This window comes from Neophocaena asiaeorientalis, unplaced genomic scaffold (genome assembly GCF_003031525.2).
Source record: "Neophocaena asiaeorientalis asiaeorientalis breed wild unplaced genomic scaffold, Neophocaena_asiaeorientalis_V1.1 scaffold24, whole genome shotgun sequence".
Classification (NCBI taxonomy): domain Eukaryota; kingdom Metazoa; phylum Chordata; class Mammalia; order Artiodactyla; family Phocoenidae; genus Neophocaena; species Neophocaena asiaeorientalis.
Genome location: NW_020185317.1, coordinates 6,360,764 through 6,382,980, shown reverse-complemented (window position 1 = coordinate 6,382,980; position 22,217 = coordinate 6,360,764). Strand labels below are relative to the sequence as shown.

At 38.6% G+C, this 22,217-nt stretch overlaps 2 protein-coding genes across 3 annotated transcripts in view; one reads left to right on the top strand and one right to left on the bottom strand.

Moving 5' to 3' along the window:
- COL5A2 (collagen type V alpha 2 chain) overlaps positions 1 to 12,746 on the bottom strand; it is a 355,847-nt gene extending 343,101 nt beyond the window's left edge. Inside the window, exons 1-2 of one of the 2 annotated variants that reach the window (XM_024733644.1) lie at positions 12,458 to 12,746; positions 10,061 to 10,241 (exon numbers count right to left, since the gene is read on the bottom strand). The gene's annotated coding sequence lies outside the window, so the exon portion shown is untranslated. The remainder of the gene's footprint in view (positions 1 to 10,060; positions 10,242 to 12,457) is intronic. The other variant, XM_024733645.1, reaches the window with a different exon arrangement.
- Positions 12,747 to 13,011: 265 nt separating this feature from the next.
- The window catches only part of WDR75 (WD repeat domain 75), a 41,309-nt gene continuing 32,103 nt past the window's right edge, over positions 13,012 to 22,217 (top strand). Inside the window, exons 1-2 of the mRNA XM_024733640.1 lie at positions 13,012 to 13,138; positions 18,836 to 18,965. Of these exons, the coding sequence (XP_024589408.1) occupies positions 13,053 to 13,138; positions 18,836 to 18,965 (216 nt within the window). The 5' untranslated portion in view covers positions 13,012 to 13,052. The remainder of the gene's footprint in view (positions 13,139 to 18,835; positions 18,966 to 22,217) is intronic.

The following is a 22,217-nucleotide window of genomic DNA, read 5'->3' as shown; positions in this document are numbered from 1 at the left end:
TTTTTTGCGGTACGCGGGCTTCTCACTGTTGTGGCCTCTCCTGTTGCAGAGCACAAGCTCCTGACGCGCAGGCTCAGCGGCCATAGCCCACGGGCACAGCCACTCTGCGGCATTTGGGATCTTCCCAGACCGGGGCACGAACCTGTGTCCCCTGCATTGGCAGGCGGACTCTCAACCACTGTGCCACCAGGGAAGCCCTATCAGATGTTTTGATATAATGAACTGGATTGTTTATTCAACTGGTCCTCTTGACTTTGGTTGTAGAAGCCCAGCTTGGAAACAGTCAAAGGAAAGTGAAATAACTGAGGGTGTCCATGGTCTGAGTATTTACAAGTTTAATTTTTATGACTACAGTCCTTCACTTGAAAATCAGCATGAATCCATTCTCTTATTTGAAGTTGTGCTTATAAAATTTTCACTTCATGGCATTTATTCTCATTTAGTGAAACTTCTTTCCGAAAGTCACGAGTATTTCCTTTTTCATCAGAAAATTACTCACAAAATGACACAGGATAGATTCTGCTCACAGAATTATAGAAATACCCTTACATTTTATTGATTTTTTATATATCCACTCAATGCCAAGACATATGCCCTAGTCAATCCGAAATGCAAGTCTAATTGCTCAATTAGCACTGTTCATCTTATAATATTGTGTAAGGGGTTAGTGAAACAAGGAAATCATCTTTAGTTTCTCCTTAATACTTTGAAAAGATCTGGAAATGAGAGTTAGATTCTACTTCTAATTTGGAGGCAGAGTGGGAAACCTTAAGTAAATTGAAAAATTCAGATTAAAACTACCACTTAATTCCTTTAAAAACTATTCACTTCAGGGCTTCCCGGGTGGCGCAGTGGTTGAGCATCCGCCTGCCGATGCAGGGGACACAGATTCATGCCCTAGTCCGGGAAGATCCCTCATGCCGCGGAGCGGCTGGCCCCGTGAGCCATTGCCGCTGAGCCTGTGTGTTCGGAGCCTGTGCTCCACAACGGGAGAGGCCACAACAGTGAGAGGCTCGCGTACTGCAAAAAAAAACCAAAAAAAAACTATTCACTTCACCCTAAAAATAGAATTGTTTTAATGTTAAAATAAAAATACAATCTTTATAACAACCCTTTATAAGATAATTTATTTATGACTAAATTATTAGACAATTAATTTTTCAAGTGACTTCCATAAGTGAAATTACTGAAGCTTTACTATTATTTATGACCTCTCAAACAGACTAGAAAACTTAAAGAATGTCATAATAGTTTTCTATTCAATCCCTAACCATAGTTTGATGGAAACTTTAAGATGGAAAATAGAGCACTTAGAATTTATTTATTTTAGAATTATAATTCAGGATAAGAAAAAGAGTGGGCTCAATATCAGTCATTAAATGTAAGAGAGCAATATGAATGCTTCTCTCTTAAATTAGAAGTATGTTTTATTCTGATCCAATAGAAAAATAGTATATATAAAATACTTTCAGGGCAAATTTCCAATATCCACATACATCCCAACAAATAACATATATTCCAACCAATAACATCATTTCTTTCCATGTAACTAAGACTATAGTGGCAGGACCAAAAGATGTATACATGAGAATAAAACAAATACTAAAACCAGAAGTAGGAAAATTTATTTTTATAAGATAGAAAAATAGCATTATGTATCGAAAAAACAGAGCTCCTGAAACACTTCCACCAATGATTCTAAAAGCTAGCTAGACAAAATAACATAGAATATATTTTTTGAATGCAAGTTTCTCCACATGCATTTTGAATTTGGTTTTGTGAGGAAAATACTACAGATAATTAAGTTATTTCTGTTACATTTAATATATACTAGAACTATCATTTAGCCGTCTAAGTTGACCATTAATAAAGGCCAAATTATCAATTAATTACCAACACAGCATTATAATTATACATATGTATTATAATTATACAAATGCATAATACACATTTTTCACTAAAGCTTTGCTTCTTAATCTAGAAGCTAAATACCTATGGCCTTGCAGAGTTAAATATAATGACAAATTCAAGGACACTTTTATGTTTATTTAACAAGACAAAAATATGTGAATATACATGGAACTGCAATAATTTTTAGTCACTGATATATTTTACTGATACATGTAGAAGGTAACTCACTAACTTAAGAACATCAGCTGTTATGATACCTATTAAGTTTTTACTATGAAGGAAAAAAGGTCATGTATTATCACCTTGAAATAACATGAATCAAAACTTTTTCATAAATCAAAACATATATCAAAACTTTAAAACTATAATCTCTAATTTTTAATTAAAAAAAGATTTTGTATTTATATTTCCAAACCTTTAGACAAAACTAAATCTGGTCTCACCCTTTCTTTCAATTCTTTTTTTTGCGGGGGGTAGGCCGGAGCACAAGGTAGTGCGGGCACTTTTGCTGGGCATTTTCTTTTTGTTTTTTTGTTTGATAGCGCCATGCAGCTTGTGGGGTCTTAGTTCCCCAGCCAAGGATTGAACCCAGGCCCCCAGCAGTGGAAGCATGGAGTCTTAACCACTGGACTGCCAGGGAATTTCCCTTTCTATCAATTCTTTCTCGCTACCTAGTTACTCCTTCCATGTATCTGTAAGAAAATTAAACTAGAGTCCTTATGTTCCAAAAACCCATCACACTAGTGCTAATCCATTCTGCTGCCTCAAAAACTTGTTGTTCCCTTCACTGCCTAGAGAAATTCCCCTCTATTATTCAACACTTACCTCCGATAACTTCTCTTTTATAAAGTTTTCTTTAGTTCCCCTAGATTATGGTTGGCTGTCCTGCACTGTCAGAAATTTTTAATTTGTGCTTCTTTCCTAAGTTACATTGAAAGTTCCTTAAGATGAGGATCTTTCTTAATCCTTTCTGAGCATAGCACAGAACCTGAGGTAGGCCCTTAACAAATATCTTTGAAAAGAGAAAAAGGGGGGAGGGGGAAAGAAGATATAAAGAAAAAGAAAGTAGTTAATAACTAATAATAACTCTACCTTTTTTGGGAAAACTATTGGAAGCACAAATTCTGTGTGGTTAGAACTCTATAAACTATCATCAACATAAATCAGATATTAGAATACTTTCAAATATAGTATTTAAATATCTGATACCTGAGAAGGTACATAGGCGTTACATAAAAATCTGCCTTTATTACTGCTAATCTTTAGGAAAATAAAAGTTGTTATTATTAAATGATAATATCAGTGAGATTTAGTTTGGTTTTAAGAAAACTTGTATCATTAGAGTGAACAGCTTGCTAATTAAAGAATAAACAAAGCTTATAGGGAAGGAAAGAAAATCATATGGTTATCAAGGAAGGATTTTAAAGCAAAATCCAACATTTATTTGGGCAACTGTTTCCCAGTAATAAACTGCTACTCACTAATGGGGTCAAAGATACTAGATGGCTCTCCAGAGGCCCTTTTCTATTCAAAGGGCTTTCAAAATAAAATGGGGATGGAATAAGAGGCTAGGGAACTGTTCCTTCATGCACCAAATGCATTCTCAGAGTACTAACATCTGTTTCAGTTTACATACTTGAAGTATGACTTTACACATGGAAATTAAACTTAGGCAACATGCTTAAGAAGCCTGTCTGCAAAAGAACTACACATACCGTTAACAGCTGGAATTTGATTAGGTCCACATTCTACACAACGTAATAATCTGTGAGCCACCAATGACCCCCATCTCAAAACCCAAATGTCAAAGAACAGCTTCTAATGCTCATGAAATTTTTAGAGTATAGAGGGATAAGACAGTGAAGGAAGAGGAACCTGATTCCAAAAACAATATATAGGAGTTCTAGAACTTAAAGACATCTTTTGTAAAAACAGACAAGTAAAGATGCAAAGATCTTTTTAAATGTTTCTATACTAAGAAATTCTCATTCTATAACACTCTACTAAGTTTAATTATTAGTTAGATATTTAAAAATATTTTTCAATGTGCTAATACGATAATTATAATTTCTGGTAGACTGAAGTACAATATAACACAAAACCTACAAAAATAATGACGCACCTTTGGTGCCACCATGTGGTATATCTGTATTTTTGCAGTCGTAGTTTTTTTTAAATAATGGTTTTCATACCTAGTTCTGAAGTCGTCATCATCAGCTCAGATGTCTGGCATGCAAATACTATTAAATACTTTAGGAATATAGGGTCTGTTCCCAGATAATTTACATACTAATAAATCATCAACCAGTAAATGGTAATTAGGAACCCACAATGCAGGAAACATTGCATTATGATACCTTGAAGACCAATATATCTTGCCCTCAAAGAGCATACATCTGTAAACACGAAAACACAGACAAATCAATACTAACAGGAGACAACTCAAGCTATTATACAATTAAATCGCAATAAGTGGTAAAGAAAAGTTTAAGTGCTCTGACTGGAAACTAGGAAGGTAAATGAGAATGTTCATGGAAGAGAACTGAGAAGGTTTGAAGCTCTTGGAAAGGATTTAGATATTCAGAATGAAAATAAGAGGGCATTTCAGGTAGAAGCAACATTAAATAAAGGTAAAGATCTAGAATCATCATGGAATGCTAGGCAGACCACACCCACAGTGAGGTTCACAGAGGTGAGAAAAATAAGCTAGATAAGAAAAAGTTAGGACAATTTGTGTCAGCCCTTCATTGCCAGATCCAGAAGCCTAGATTTTAGCCTATGGGTCATAGGGAATCATTGATTCAAAATATCATGCTTTTATTTCCCACTGTAGATATAATCTCTCTGCCACATGAATGTCTATGAGTTTATACAAAAATAATTTATTTCCCAAATTGGGAATAATCTAACAGCTCAGATCCTTTAATCCCTCACTCTGAGTAGGTAATAATTTGAGGTTACAGAGCCCTGAAATCAAAGTCAACCAGTAAATCACCCCAGAGGGAAAAAATTAATAAATAAATATTAAAAAGGAGGATGACTGGGCCCAAGGAGATGTGAAACCTTCTTCCTAATATTTTACTGAGATCTGTTCTGAGAGAATGGGTGTGCATTGCAGGGGAGGAAAAGAATTTTAACAAAGAAGAAAGGAGAAGAAATTTAGGCTCATAGTCCCCTTTCAAAGCAAAGTGTAATGTAGTGTGTATTGGGGAGGACCAGAGGCAGGCAAAGGAATGAAGGACTAGGACAATTGCTAGGTGACACTTAGATGTCCAGGTAAAAATAAAAACTCCAGCAGTGGGTCACTTTGATTCAAATTGTTCATGTAAAAATCAAAAGAAAAAATAGAAAATTTTTTATATTATATATTATTGGATGCTACACTGATTTGTTCTTTAAAACACAATTACAGAGCACCATGAAGAGTAAAAGATCTCCAGGCAGGGAGATTCAAATCTCCTGAATCTTCACATGTGAGAAATCACCAGGCAAACTTGGGGTCTTTGTTTATGCTGTCCATTCTGCCTGGAATGTCCTTTTCAGAATCTCTTTACCTGGCTTACTTCTATTCATCCTTTAAGAATTAGGTGAATCATCACCTCCTTCAAAAATGCAGGCCAGGTTAGGGGGCCTTCTGTAAACCCACATCACCATGTATACACTTAATCAATTTGCACTTGATTACACCATAACATAATGATCACTTTTGTGTCCATATTCCTCAATATAAGATCCTCTCTGATGTACCATGTACCATGTCTTAACTCATCTTTATATCCCCAGGAACCAGGACATTGTCTTATAGTAACTATTCAATGTTTGTTGAATTAGGAAGCAAAATGTGTTATTAAAAAGATAAAATTACACACCTATCAGAATGGCCAAAATCCAGAACACTGACAACAAAAAATTCTGGCAAGGATGTGGAGCAACAGGAATTCTCATACATTGCTGGTAGGGTTGCAAATTAGTATAGCCCCTTTCGAAACAATTTGGAGGTTTCTTACAAAATTAAACATACCCTTACCATACAATCCAGTAATAGCACTCCCTGGTATTTACCCAAAGCAGTTGAAAACTTAACATCTACACAGAAACCTATACATGGATGTAATAGCAGCTTTCTTCATAACTGCCAAAACTTCAATGCAAACAAGATGTCACATCCTCATCAACTGAATGAATAAATAAACTGTGGTATATCCAGATAATGGAATATTATTATTCAGCACTAAAAAGAAATGAGCTATAATGCTATGAAAAGACATGAAGGAAACTTACACGAATATCACTAAGTGAAAGAAGCCAATCTGAAAAGGCTACATATTGTATGATTACAACTATATAACATCCTAGAAAAGGCAAAACTAGGGATGGAGACAATAAGAAAATCAGTGGTTTCCAGGAGTGGGAGTTGAAGAGGAAAAATGAATAGGCAGAGCACAGAGGATTTTTAGGGCAGTGAAAATATTCTGTATGATATTATAATGCTGGATATATGTCATTATATGTTTGTTCAAGCCCATAGAATGTACAACACTAAGAGTGAACCCTTAGGTAAGCTAGGACCTTGCGTGATTATGATGTGACAATGTAGCTTCATCCTTGGTAAATATCTTCCCATCTACACTGTAAGAACCTGGCAGGGTTCCTGGAGATAAAACATATGAAAGTGTGGGGACACTCATGCAGCTAGGCCCCCTTGGAATTTTTAACTATCAAAGTTGTCCACACTGAGCCTCCAATAATTTGTCAATTATAGCTTAAGTTTTCTTTCCCAAGTACTGCTCCAGCAATGGCACTCTGCACTTGGGCATCTGCTCTGATATGCTGTGATTCTATCTGCCTGTCTCCAGTTTGGGGAGCAGGGGCAGTGCTTTTCCTTGTGACCTCAATTATTTGATGGACCTAAGAATTGTTAATTTTCAGTTGTTTTTTTCTTTCTTTTTTCTTGTTGTGAGTGTGAAAGTAATGATTTCCAAGTTCCATACAAGCTAGACCAGAATTGTGACTACTGTGATAGACCAGAAGGGACCCTATATGACTTTTGACACTAGACCACAAGACACTCTCTGAGGAATGTCAGCCACCACGTAAAAATTCCAACTACCTTGGGCTTCCCTAGTGGCGCAGTGGTTGAGAGTCCGCCTGCCGATGCAGGGGACACGGGTTCGTGCCCCGGTCCGGGAAGATCCCACATGCCACGGAGCGGCTGGGCCCGTAAGCCATGGCCGCTGAGCCTGCGCGTCCGGAGCCTGTGCTCCGCAACGGGAGAGGCCACAACAGTGAGAGGCCCGCGTACCAAAAAAAAAAAAAAAAAAAAATTCCAACTACCCTAAGACTGCTATGTCAGAGACGCCAGGTTTCGGTGCCCTGGTTGATAACCCCAAGTAAGCTTGCAGCAAACAGTCAGCATCGACTTCCGACCATAAGTGCGCCATTTTGGATGTCCAGTGAGGTCAAGCCTTCAGATGACTGCAGTCCAGCCAACATGAAAAATCCCATACAACCATCTCAACTGACACAGAAAAGTCACTTGACAAAATACAACATCCTTTCACGATTAAAATACTCAGAAAACTAGGAAGAGAAGGGAATTTCCTCAACATGATAAAGGGGACATATGAAAAATTCACAGCTAACACCATAATTAATAGTGAAAGATTGAACACTCTCCTCCCAAGATCAGGAGTAAGACGAGTATGCCTGCTTTTACCACTGCTATTCACCAGTGTACTGGAAGTTCTACCCAGATCAATTAGGCAAAAAAACAAAAAAGAAAAGAAAGAAATAAAAGGCATCCAAATTGGAAAAGAAGAAGTAGTATCTATTCACAGCTGACATGATCTGACATATAAAAAACCCTAAAGAATACAAAACAGAAAACTATTAGAGCTAGTAAATGAATTCAGCAAAGTTGCAGGATACAAGATCAACACACAAAGATCAGTTTTATATCTATCCACTAATAATTGTGGGGATGGGGGGAGAAGTAAATACTTAATGGTAAACGATTTCCTTTGGGGTGATGAAAATGTCCTGGAACTAGATAGCGTGGTGGTTGCACAACATTGTGAATGTACTAAATGTCACTAATAAAAAAATTTGTTATGTGTTTTTCACCACAATTTAAAAAAAAAACAAAAAACTGATGTCCAGGTTACATTGCAGACCAATTACGTCAGAATTTCTGAAGATAGGACCGGACCAGGTTTCATTATTTTCTAAAGCACACCAGGTGGTTCCTATGTGTAGCTAACGTTAACTACAGCTTTATATATATTAAGGAGAATTTAGTAAAAGGTTGGTATGAATAGCTAGAATATCCTTGGGGATATAACTAGCATAAAATATTTATTAAGGCCAGGTACTTAAAAGTATAGTGTTTTGTATGAGTTGATTTTTATGTTGGTAGGACTTGCGAGTCTACTTAATGGCTTATTTTGCACAGTTGTCATTAAATTGTGGAACTTTTTTTAGCTTTATGAAGCTATGCCTTATTGCCTAGCCTCTCAGATTGAAATCTGAAAGTTCAATAACAATTTTTAATTTTTGAGTTATCATTTTAATAATCTGAGAAAAAAATTACCACCAAAGAAAACCGTAAGTTCTCTTTTGCAGTGTTACTTTCCAATTATATTACACCCTCAATCTGTACAAAATAATACTATCCATGTTTCCAGTCTTCACAAACACCCTCCTTCTCCCTTCCTAGCTTACCATTGACCAGAAGCCTTACCAATAACAAAATAAGCAATTAACATATATTTTTATTAAATGTATATCTACATACGTTTTATGCATTCCTGACATACCTAATTTTCTCTTAATTTTTTCGATATTTTTAGGCAATTCAGTGCATCTGTGAGTTTTTTCAAATTGTCACAAACCTCCAAAACAATTTTCCAACATATTTATTGAAAAACATCTGCATATAAGTGGACCCACAGTTCAAACCTGTGTTGTTCAAGAGTCAACTGTATAAAACTGTTCATATAAAACATAGGAGAATATTTTCATAAACTTGGAATACATAAAGTGTTTTTAGATACAATAACAAAAGCACGATCCATAAAAGAAAAAAAGTGATAACTGTACTTCATCAAAATTTAAGACTTCAGTTCTGTGAAAAACACTATTAGAAGAATGAAAAGACAAGTCACAATCTAGGAGAAAATATTTATAATTCACATATCTGACAAAGGAATTGTGTCCAAAATATATAAAGAAATCTCCAACTCAACAATAAGAAAACAACCAACCAAAAAAACAATGGATAAAATATTTGAAGACACTGCACCAAAGAATATATACAGATAGGAAATGAACACATGAAAAGATGCCCAACACTGTTAGTCATTAGTGAAATAAAAATTAAAACAATGAAATCCCACTATAAACTTATTACAGTGGGTAAAATTAAAAATACTGACAACACCAAGTGCTGACAAGGATGTGAAGCAACTAAAACTTTCAAAATATACTGATTAGAATGCAAAATGGTAGAAAACTGGAAAAACAGTCTGGCAGTCTCTTAAAAATTTAAACATATTATTTGACCCAGCAATCCCACTTATTGGTATTTATCCTAGAGAAATGAAAACTTATGTTCCCACAAAAACCTACAAATTACTGTTTAAACAGTATTATTCATAAGTTCCAAAACTGGGGAAAAAAACTAAACATCCTTCAACAAATAAACAAATTGCGGAATATCCATATAATAGAATACCACCCAGCAATAAAAATGAGAAAACCAATGATCTATACAACATGAATTTCAAATACATTACGCTAAGTGAAAGAAGCTAGATTCAAACGGTTACATACTATATAATACCATTTATACAACTTTCTGGAAAAGGCAAACTATAGGGACAGAGAACAGATTAGTAGTTGCCCAGTGTGATAGTTAATTTTATGTGTCAACTTAACTGGGTCACAGGGTGCCCAGATATTTGGCTAACCATTATTTCTAGGTTTGTCTGTAAAGGTATTTTCGGATGAGATTAGCATTGGAATCTGTGGACTCAATAAGGACTCAGTAAAGCAAATTGCTCTCCCCAGTGTGGGTGGGCATCATTCAGGGCCCATTAATAGCCTAAGTAGAACAAAAGGAAGAGGAATAGAGAATTCGTTGCTTCTCTACCTGACTGCTCAGCTGGTACATCATTCTTCTCCTGTACTTAGACTGGATTTACACCATCAGCTCCCCTGGTTCTCAGGCCTTCAGACTCAGACTGAATTACACCACAGGCTTTCCAGGGTGTCCAACTTGCAGACTGCACATTGTAGGACTTTTCAGCCTCCATAATTGAGTGCACCAATTCCTTTTAATAAACAAACAAATAAATAAATTCTATTGGTTATGTTTTTCTGGAGAACTGTGACTAATAGACTTTGGTCCCAAGAAAGGGGTGGTGCTGTAACTAACAAATACCTAAAAATATGGAAGCAGCCTTGGAACTGGATAAAGATAGAGGCTGGAAAAGTTTTAAAGTGTGTGCTACGAAAAGTCAGTACTTTCATGAAGGGACTTTTAAAGATGATTCTGGTGAGGACGCAGAAAGAAAAGAGGAGAGCTGAAGAGAACCGAAGACCTGTCAAAGATGCTCAACTCAATAAATGAACCAAACTTCCCTTGCTCTCTTCTACGAAATGCTTAGGGAAGTATCTGAAACCATGTACAGAGAGTATCTAGCCACCTCTATCACCCTCAGTATTCTATTACTTCTTTCCAGTCCTCCAAACACTTTAGAAAATTTTGCTTTTATTTTAGTGTTTGCAGGCCAATCAACAAAGACTGTTGTATGATATATGAATGCCAGTATATGAAAAGAAATATTAGACCTAAGAAGCAGAATTCACTATACTTAACAATTCTTGAAAAAGTGACTCCACATTACACTCTTAATTTTAAACAGTGAACTCCCCACCCTTGCTACCTTTCAATCGTTGTTCATTGATAAAGTATGTATAGGCAACTTCATTTGCCTTACACCATTTCATCAATCCTTTTCCCTCCTGATTTCTTCTTAAGAAATCATACTCTCTTATAATACTCCCTCCTCTTATGGATTTTCCCAAAATTTTAAATAGTTCCCTTTTTTTGGCTGCCATTAGTTATTCCTCTTGGTTTTCCCAGTAACACGTATCTCTATTCCACAAAACATACTCTCAAAATAAAAAATGCAGGGCTTCCCTGGTGGCGCAGTGGTTGAGAGTCCACTTGCCGATGCAAGGGGACACGGGTTCGTGCTCCGGTCCAAGAAGATCCCACATGCCACGGAGCGGCTGGGCCCGGGAGCCATGGCCGCTGAGCCTGCGCGTCCGGAGCCTGTGCTCCGCAACGGGAGAGGCCACAACAGTGAGAGGCCCGTGTACCACAAAAAATAAAAAAATTAAAAATGCAAATATCCTTTAACCCCACAATACCTATTCTAGGAAGCTCTCCTACAGCAACACTGTCACAAATTTATGTGTCCTGTAGCACTATGTGCCACTTTTTAAAAAATGGAAATGACTAAATGTCCACCTTTGAGAGTATGACAATCAATTATGGCACATTTACTCTATGAAATACTATGCAGTTATCAAAAAGGAGATTAAAATATGTATACACTGCAGTGAAAACATATAGAGAGGGGAAAAAAGAATACATGGTGCCTTGCATTGCACTGGAGAATAATGTTAAGGTGTATGTATGCCTAGAAAAATATCAGGAAGCATATACACCAAACTTTTAATGGTGGAGAGATATTCATAGGGTATAGGATCTACCGAGACCATTCTATTTCTGCATTGAATTATTTTATATCAAATTTGTATTAACATTGAATTGTTAAAATATCATCTTTTAACCTACACGACCTTAACAAATATATATTCGTCAGGTTAAGCCTAAATCTCCTCAGAGAAAACTATTCTCTCTTATATTACTGTTTTATTTTCTTCGGCACACAATCTCTGATCACCTCGTTTGTTAAACATTTTTGTCTCTCTCCCATAGAAGGTAACAGGGCAGCAGTCACGTCTGTCTTGCATTGTGTCTCACATATAGAAGGCTCTCAATAATTATTTGCCTCCAGAAACACTGAAGGGATGTGGTAATTTTCTACACAATCAAGGCAGATCTCCTGTTCTTGTTAAAGTTAACCTGTCACTGGCTCTTTACCCTTAGGAGTGTTACAGAGCCAGCACAGGGGGGATTGGTGGAAGGAAGGAAGGAAGGAGGGAGGAAGGGAGGGAGGAAGATAAGCACCCGCTAATATACAGGGGCCACGAAAATGACACACATAAGTTTATAAAAAGGAATGGAGATGGAGGCATAAACTTTCTCAGAGTTCAGGACTTCGGTCGACTAATTACGGAAGCTAAAACCACGGCAACACGCACAAAACAGTAGCAAACCAGGGAGCAGCGGCCCTGGAACTTGGCCAGGGTAGAGTGCAATGTCAGATCGGCCAAGAAGGTCCAATGAACCAGGGAGAGAAATAGAAACCAGAATCCCGGAGTAAGAGCCAGGTGTCCAAAGGAAAAAGCAAACCTCTTGGAGCTGTGAAGATTCTGTAGGAACGTATGCTCTGCTCAGAGGAACAGAACAAAGTGACAGCTAACGAGAGGAGCTAACAGCTGTGCAAAAAGAGAACGCTACCTTTCCAACCAAGAACTCAATTGCGCGACCAGGAATGCTGTTGGCGCAAAACGCTGGCGTCATCTCGCAGCTCCTGAATCAAAGTTAAGAGAAAGGTGAAGCCTGGCGGGATATGGGAAAGGACTGGCGGTCATCTGACACACTTCGGGCTACCTTTCCCTTCCGGCGTTAAGAAACTTTAGAGTCAGATTAACAAGTCCGGAGAGAAATTTATCTTTTCTAAATAAAAGTTTAGAGGGATCTAATATAAATGCATTCTATGTTTCGCTTTTTCGTTTTTTCACATGTCCTAATTTGACGTTGCCCAAACCAAAGATGGCCGCTCAGGCGCTGGGTCTTACCATTGAGAACTACCATAGAGACGGAGGCCTAGAGGAGCCCTGCGAGGATGGGGTCTGTGGGCTGGGGAAAACGCCCTAACAACCGGGTTCCGTCGGGGAAGCTCGGGGCGGGGCCGGCGACAGCGAGCCCTTGCGCTTGCGCGAAGATGGTGGAGGAGGAGAGTCTCCGCGTGGTTCGTTGTGGCGGCAGCGAGCTGAACTTCAGGAGAGCGGTGTTCTCTGCAGATTCTAAGTAAGAAGCCGCCACGCGTTGCAGGCCCAGCTGAGGGGCGTGAGTCCCCGGGGGATGGAGGGAAAGAACTGTCGGGCGCGTCTGGACAAACCAGCAGGCGGTTCTGGGCTCGGGGAAGGGTCGCGCGTGCGGGAGACCGCAGGGCCAGCGGGAGGGAGCTGGTGCCCGTGTGCTGTAAGAGGAGTCAGAACCCCTTAGTTCCGTAGCACCTCAGGCTGGGGCGCGCTTCCCCCGTTCCCGGACCTGCAGGTAGATTGAGGGGCCCCCGGGCCGACCCACGTATCTAGAATCGGCTCGGCGTTGGGGCGGCTGGGAAAATGGTCCGGGCACGGATTTGTACGCCACTGCTCTTGCAAGACCACGAGGAGTATCCCCTTTTCGGACCGAATCGTGACTTGGAATTACTGTATGATTAAAGATTCTGATTTCTCCACACTTTTCTACCCCCTAAAAAGGCATTTTGGCAACATTTTTGGAGCTCTGCGTAAAAACTGCCATTAGATTCTGTGTGGGATAAAAACACGTGTAAACCCTGGTCCCCTTCCTCAGGAGCTCAGTGTAGCTGGAAAGCTTAACTAAACCCAGTTCATCCATTGTGTGCCCTTCGCAAGGTTCTTAATCTCTGACTCAATTGTCTCATCTATGAAAGGGGAATAATATTTAGTAATCCATCTTGTAGGGTTGTTGAGAGGATTAAATGCCTTAATACAGTACAAATAGAGCAAGTCAAACAATGCCTAGCACTTAATGGCTCAATATACGTCAGCTGTCTCCATCATTGCTCTATTGTCAACATCATCTAGAAGTGACACAATGTAAAAAAACGTTTTCAAGTCACTCAGGGATAGAGAGACACTTAGTAAAAACCCTTTCTATCTTAGAAAAGTAGAGGTAGTATCTTATGAAAGTTTGTATGCCCCGCAATGTCTTGCTATGGGTGTATGGCAGATAGTTATTGAATGCATGCATGACTTGAAAGAGCTTTCATAAAATGCCTTAGAGGCAAAAAAAAAATCCTTCGTCTTTACAATAAAGAGGGCTTTGTTGATACTTATCTTGTGAATCAGAGGAAGAAACTGAGGCTTCAAAAGATTGCCAAAGTTCTGCCACTTTGGACTTATATCCAGTTTCTTCCTCCAGTGTACTGTTTGTATATCTCATTCATTATACTGGGATCCATTGTATTTCACTTGATTAGTGAAAATTGATTCGTCCTACAATTCATTTTTAAGTATTTATTAGCTATGTATTTATAACAAGCTGCGATGACAAAAACTAAGATAATTCCAGGATTGATCCTACCTTCAAGAGCTTTCAGTGTAGTGAGGAAAAGAAGATAATCAGTAACAGATGTTTCATACAGTGGCACTTTGGGATCCCATAAGACACAAGAGTACTTCAAACTGGAAGGATGGAGAAGGTTGATGAGGAAGTAATGTTTAGGCTAGACGTAGATGGATGGATGGTATTTTGACTACGGGATATGGATGGAAGGCATTCCAGATAGGGGGCACAGTATAAGCATGAGGACTGTGGTACAGTTAGCTTGTAGGAATGGTATATGAAGAGAGCTAGTGGGAAATGAGGTTCTAAAGGGAACATAGAGTCAGTTCTTGGTTGTTTGGTCCAAAGAGAGTGTATTTTTTAATTCTGCAGATAAGGTGTTGGTGGGGAGGGGAGGGCGGGACACATGATTGTGTTTCCTCAATAATATTAATCTGAGAACTCTATAAAACTATACAGTATGTGGTGGAGAGGCGAGAGGTGGCTAGGCTAGCATATTCAAGGTGCAGTGATGGCACGGAAGGAGGAGTTACACAGTGAAAGTTTCCCTTCAGCAGTAGGATCTTGCAAAACTAACAGGAGTTTGCCCCTTCCGTGATACTGGGGGGAGGGCAACCAGGCAAAGTGAGCAACTTGAAATTGGGGCGGGGGAGGGGTGTCATGTGCATAAGAAGGTCAGTATACTTGCAGCATAGGCTGAAGGCAAGTGGTGGGAGAAGAGTCTAGAACATTATAGGCCAGGTATTAGAAGACTAATGCAGGCATCCAAGCAAGAAATGATTTTGGCCAGAATTAAGATAATGATGAAGATGAAGAGAAAAGACAGAGTTTTGGAGTGATTTAGCAATTAGGATTAACGAGGAGAAGATGTAGGGTTCACATGTGCCTGTTGAGTTTAAAGTACCTTTAAAACAACCAGGTGGGTGTAGCAGGTGTTTAGGCAGAAATTCAGGACGGGAACTTGGTCGAGATTTAGAGATACATTTTTTTTCATATATATAGAAGCTAATAATTAAACCAGTTTTCTGGCAAATTAACAGGGTTATAATGAATTCACCAAGGACTTGAATATTATCTAAAAGCTGCCACAAGGTTGGCTAACTTATACAAAGGGGAATAAAATAATTTTGTATTTTACCTCAAGGAGCTTATCAAAACTGAAATAGTAAATGAAACAGCAGAATCGTGGAATTTTAACAGCTTTCTCTTGGTCACTAGGTCCTCTTCGAACTAGGACAAAACTCTACTCTGCCTACTTGAGTGCGTTATTATGAGAGGCAAGCAGGGAGGTGAGGTGTACATGAAAGGATCTGGCATCCCCCTATCAAGTATTACTCCCAGTCCGGCACTGTTTGCATCACACCCTATTGCCTCTCACAGTTATATGGTGCTATGTATCATAGCAGTAGGTTACTAGGGTATAGAAAACTAAAACAATGAGTCATTCTTGCCTTTTACATTTCTAAATTATCACAGAATCGATGTCCCTGAGTCTAGGTATTTTCCCCTGCAGATCGTTCTGGATACTGCTGCTGTTACATTACTGTAACTCTTATTCCTAGTCTTGCTCAGAACCCTGTAACAGGGTTCTGTTGCCTTCCTTAACTATAGCTCTTATGTCTGACTTTCAGGGCCTTCCCTGATCTAGCTCAACTCTGCTTATGGGGCTGTGTTTCCTGCTAGTGCCCATTGTGCACACTTTGCTACTTACATAGGTACATTCCCTGTCTCTCGTAGGTACCATGTTGTTATTTCCCTACTGTTTTTTGTTGCTCTTCTTTTTCTTTACCAGCCCTTAAATCATGCACCCTTCAGAACCTCATTTAAATCCTGATTCCTGCCTGAAAACATCCCTAATTTCTTACTTCACCACTTGATCAACAAAGATGATTTGAGTCCTGTGTGACAGGCATTGTGGTGGTGCTTTACATGCATCCCCTGTCTGCATGGTGTAGGTATTGTTATCCTCATTTTACAGAACCATTTATTGAGTGTTTGCTGTATATGCCAAGCTTGCACTTGCATGCATTGTTTCATTTAATCCTTATAATAATAACCCTGCGAGTGGAGAACAGCGAGGTTTAAAAAGGTTAGGTAAATTCTTCAACATCATTCAGCCTTGTACATAGTAAAGCTGGCATTCGAACCCATCTGTGTTTGACTTTTTAAAAATGCCTCCTTTTCTACCACACCCTGTTCTGTTATTATTTGAAGTAAGTAAACACACAGTTCCTCCCCTCAAGGAGGGGAAGTTCTCTCATAACACCATGCAGAAAGTGCTGGGATAGAGTTAAGCCCCGCACCTTGCAGAAGCATGTTAGGACTGGTGCTGATCTGGAATAAGATGAGGGAAGGCTTCTGGTGAAAAGACCCCTGAGCTGAATCTTAAAGAAGTAGTCAGAAAGAAAGTGTTCTCAGTAGATAGCAGAATGTGCAAGTGTGGAGAGTGTTTTCTCTAGAGGTTTGCATTCAAACAGTTAAAGTCATTCCCTGCTGAGGAGCAAGGAGAGAGGAAATTGCTTTCCACTGGGGAAGAATATCAGAATCAATTAGGGGGAGTTTTCTTGGCAAACAGCAGTGCCCCCTCACCCACCAACATCTCCAGGAAACACTGCCTAAAGGACTTGATGCTAATGGGGAGCAGGGGAGAGCGAGGGGGTCGTTGGAGTTTTGAACCACTTAATCTACTGTTCAAGTGAAAAAGTATTTCCAGTCAGACTGGAGTCAAACATAGGAATTTGGATCATATCCTGAAGGCAGTGAGAAAACACTGAAGGAGTTTCATTTAATTTTATCTTTATTTAAGGAAGTAATATGCTCAAGTTTGTAAAATTAGTCTGGTATGAGTATGAAAGGTTGAATCAAAGGCCCACACCTGGAGACTGTAGGAAGCCCTTAAGAGTGGTCCAGACAGGAGATGGCAAGAACTAGGGTACTCATGGGAATGGAGAGGAGGGTCCAACCAAAGGGGAATCCGTGTACCTCGGTTGCTTTGTTGCTTGTACTTTGTTGATCTTATAAACAGTTGAACACAACGATGGCCCCTGGTTACAGCACTTATAAGATGCATCCCATGTGAAAATCAAGTGTCTTAAAAATGATAAAATAGGGTAGTAGCAACCCCAGTCAGCATTAGAAGATTTACCCTTTGATTATTTTGTAATAATTTTTTTACTGGTTCATTTTGTCTAAATAGTTTATAAAACCTTTGAAGAGGGCTTCCCTGCTGGCGCAGTGGTTGAGGGTGCACCTGCCGATGTGGGGGACACAGGTTCGTGCCCTGGTCCGGGAGGATCCCACATGCCGTAGAACAGCTGGGCCTGTGAGCCATGGCCGCTGAGCTTGTGCGTCCGGAGCCTGTGCTCCGCAACGGGAGAGGCCACAACAGTGAGAGGCCCACATACCGCAAAAAAAAAAAAAAAAAAAACCTTTGAAGATCAGGCATATTCTGTTTGACAAACTGGATTGGACATTGAAAATCAAAGATAAATAGGGCCTCTGCCCTATAGGAGCATATGGCCAGATAAGGGAGATGGATATTTACATAAATGAGACATTTCAACATAGTTTGAAAGTACCCAGATCAAATCATGCCTTGGGTACTTTGGGAGCACAGAGAAGAGGTCCAGCCTAAGGATTCTGTGGTTTGTACATTCTATGGTATATGAGGAAGCACCATGTTAGACACATCTGTCAACAGATGTAATAGGCACAGAGCAAACATTTTTTATTTGATGCTAGAAGATTTGCAGTTCTGAGCTTTGTCTTATGGTTATATCTATTATGAAAAAAGTTAAACAAATATTACCCCAGTTTAACCACAGTTAATAATTTAATAGCCTCTGATATATGGAAGAAAGCCACAAATCCAGAAAAGCAAAGTCAGCTTTTTGGGAGTAAGAAAAAGAACTGTCATAAAGTTTTTATACTTTGCTATCTAAGAGACCTCACTGACTAGAGAGAATATTTGACTTCGTATTTGTAGGCTGGTGTCTATGCAATGAATGATGGAGAGTTGGAGGACAGGGGAAGACACTGCTGTTAGTAGAACCACCGCAGAATAATAGCTGATAGTGAAGACGTAGCACAGTGTCTGCATCCATTAGTGAACAGGCAGCTTGGTTAGGTTGGCTGTTTTTGCAGGATGATTCCATACAGCCTCTGCCCCTGGAACAGGTCAGAGGTATGACTTTGGCATCATTGATCTACTTTCAGAATTCGTGAACTAAACGACCTCAGATGTCCCCATAGGCTTAAGCAGCACAATTTGAATATACAGTTCTTAAACTATTATTTTGAAAGAAATCTCTGTTGCATGTTATAGCTTTGGTTTTTGTTTTGTTTTTCATGGACAATAAAAAGATTATGCTGTCTATACAGTATGTGAATCTTATTTTTCTCTCTTATTTCCAGGTATGTCTTCTGTGTCTCTGGAGACTTTATTAAAGTTTATAGCACAGCTACAGAAGAATGTGTACATATATTGCAAGGGCACAGAAATCTGGTGACTGGAATCCAGCTCAACCCCAAGAACCATCTACAGGTGTTAATTTACAGTCAAATATTTTAATATCGGCTCTATTGTTGCAAGAAAATTTTGAATTGAATTTGGCTGAGAAGCTTTCTGGGTGATGATCAGGGAAATACCTATTTTGATTTTCTGATTTAGTATAGTTTTCACTTATTTTTAATTATTAAAATAGGGTCACAGCCTAGAACTACATTGTTCATGGTGTATTCTGTGAATCATTTGTTCACAGGATGCTAACGGGTGTTACTTGAAAGAAGGGGTTCTTGTTTGTATAGTTTCTGAAATTCAGGATTTGGCACAGTTAAATGAATTTCTTGATTATAGGTCTTCTCAAGTCCTTTATATGCATGGTGAATATCCGGAAGGGGTATATTGTCTTGGGTGTTTCTCAAATTTATTTGACCTCTGAACTCTTTGGTTTCTGGAATGCATCTTTGAGGTACTGATTTTGTAGATCTATTTCTTTACAGACGAGGCTCTTTAGTGTTAATGCAGATGTCACCAAATCTTAGGGCCAGTATCTAGACAAGAAGAAGGGATTCTTCAGTCAGTGGATCAACCAGTTAATTTCAGAACAAACTTGGGGATCTAGTGGAGCTTGGACCTTCCCACTCTCCCCACAAAACAGCCCTTGCTTTTCAGAAATCAACAATAAAATGGTTGTTTTAATTTGTTCTTAAGTGTCAGCAAAGCTGCTAGAGTTATCTCAAAAATACTTGCTCTGGGGCTTCCCTGGTGGCGCAGTGGTTGACAGTCCGCCTGCCGATGCAGGGGACACAGGTTTGTGCCCCTGTCTGGGAAGATCCCACATGCCGCGGAGCAGCTGGGCCCGTGAGCCATGGCCGCTGGGCCTGCGCGTCCGGAGCCTGTGCTCCGCGATGGGAGAGGCCACAACAGTGAGAGGCCCGCGTACCGCAAAAAAAAAAAAACTTGCTCTAGTTTTTGATCGAGTTCCCCTTTTCTGGATTAGTCTCAGCCAACTTGACAGTTACTGCTTAATTTAAGAATGGATTTGCATTGCCATTCACTGTGTTGTCATAAAAGAAATAGGGCATAAAGTAACACTAACACTGATCTTTTCTTTCTAAAATTAAATGAGCTACTCTTGAAAATCATAGTTAAGTAGCTCTTCTGCAGGGTTCAAGCACACATTTTGTCCTTGCTGTCCTCTGAGGACTTGAGAAAAGAGGTTATGGTTATGTGTACCATTTGAATGTTTTTTGTAGCAGAAGAGAAAATTAAAATTGGAATTTGTGAAGTCTGTATTACCAGGTTTAACAACAGGCTTGGTTGAGGTGAAGGGGTGGGTGCCAGAGATTCTGTGGACTCTGAACTCACAGTATTTGTGTATAACCATTGTCTTATAGTGATTCTGTTTGCCTTGTTATATTTTACTGATCTGTGTTCATGATTCATGTTATATGTAATAATGCTGGTGTATATTTTTTACCTAATATAATTCTTTTGCTTGAATAGATATTTTCTTACTCCATCATTTTTTATTTCAATTCTGTGATTCCATGTCCTCCCTGGAAGAAATCTTAAAATTGCCACTTTTAAATTGAAGTAGAGTTGATTCACAATATTATATTAGTTTCAGGTGTACAGTATAGTGATTCTTCAGTAGTGGAGATTAAACTCCATTTAAAGTTATTACAAAATAATGGCTATTATTTATATGCACTATACAATATATCCGTGTTGCTTATCTATTTTATACGTAGTAGTTTGTATCTCTTAATCCTGTACCCCTATCTTACCTCTCCCCCTTTTCTCTCCCCACTGGTATCCACTAGTTTGTTTTCAGTATCTGTGAGTCTGTTTCTGTTTTGTTATATATATTCATTTGTTTTATTTTTTAGATTCCACATGTAAGTGATAAGATGCAGTATTTGTTTGTCTTTCTCTTTGTTTTATTTCACTAAGCATAATACTCCTAGGTCCATCCATATTGTTGCAAATGACAGAATTTTATTCTTTTTTATGGCTGAGTGTATATATCACATCACATCTTTATCCCTTCATCTGTTGGCGGACACTTAGGTTGCTTACATGTCTTGGCTATTGTAAATAATGCTACTGTGAACATTGAGGTACATGTATCCTTTCAAATTACTATTTTTATTTTTTCAGGTATATACACAGGAGTTGAATTGCTGGATCACATTGTAGTTCTGTTTTTAGTTTTTTGAGGAACCTCCATACTGTTTTGCAGTAGTGGGTGCACCAGCAGTGTACAAGGGTTCCCTTTTCACCACATCTTCACCAACATTTGTTATTTGTAGACTTTTTAATGCTAACCCTTCTGACAGGTGTGAGGTGATATCTAATTGTGATTTTGATTTGCATTTCTCTAATAGCGATGTTGAGCATCTTTTCATGTGCCTGTTAGCCGTCTGTATATCTTCTTTGGAAAAATGTTCAGTTCTCCTGCCTATTTTTTAATCAGGTTGTTTATCTTTTTTTTTCTTTAGGTTGTTTATCTTTCTGATGTCGAGTTGTATGGATTGTTTATGTATTTTAGAAATTAATCCCTTATCAGTCATAGCATTTGCAAATATTTTCTTCCATTCAGTATGTTGTCTTTCTGTTTTGTCTGTGGTTTCCTAGCTGTACACAGCTTTTAAGTTTAATTAGGTCCCATATGTTTATTTTTGCTTTTATTTCTTTTGCCTTAGGAGACAGATCAAAAAATATGTATTGCTACGATTGACGTCAAAGGGTGTTCTGCCTGTCATCTCTTCTAGGAGATTTATGGTTTTCAGTCTGACATTTATATCTTTAATCCATTTTGAGTTTATTTTTGTACATGGTGTGAGGAAATGTTCTAATCTCAATCTTATATATGTAGCTGTCCAGTTTTTCCAGCACCACTTATGGAAGAGACTGTCTTTTCTCCTATGACTGTCTTGCCTCCTTTGTTGTATATTAATTGTCCATAAGTATGTGGATTTATTTCTGGGCTCTCTATTCTGTTCCATTGATCTGTGTTGTGTTTTTGTGCCAGTATAATCCTGTTTTGATTACTATAGCTTTGTAGTATAGTCTGAAGTAAGGGAGCATGATATCTCCAGCTTTGTTCTTTTTTCTCAAGATTGCTTTCATAATTTGGGGTCTTTTGTGGTTCCATACAAATTTTGAGATTATTTGTCCCAGTTCTGTTGAAAATGTCATAGGTATTTTGATAGGGATTGCATTAAATCTGTGGATTGCTTTGAGTAGTTTGGACATTTTAACAATATTAATTATTCCAATCCAGGAACA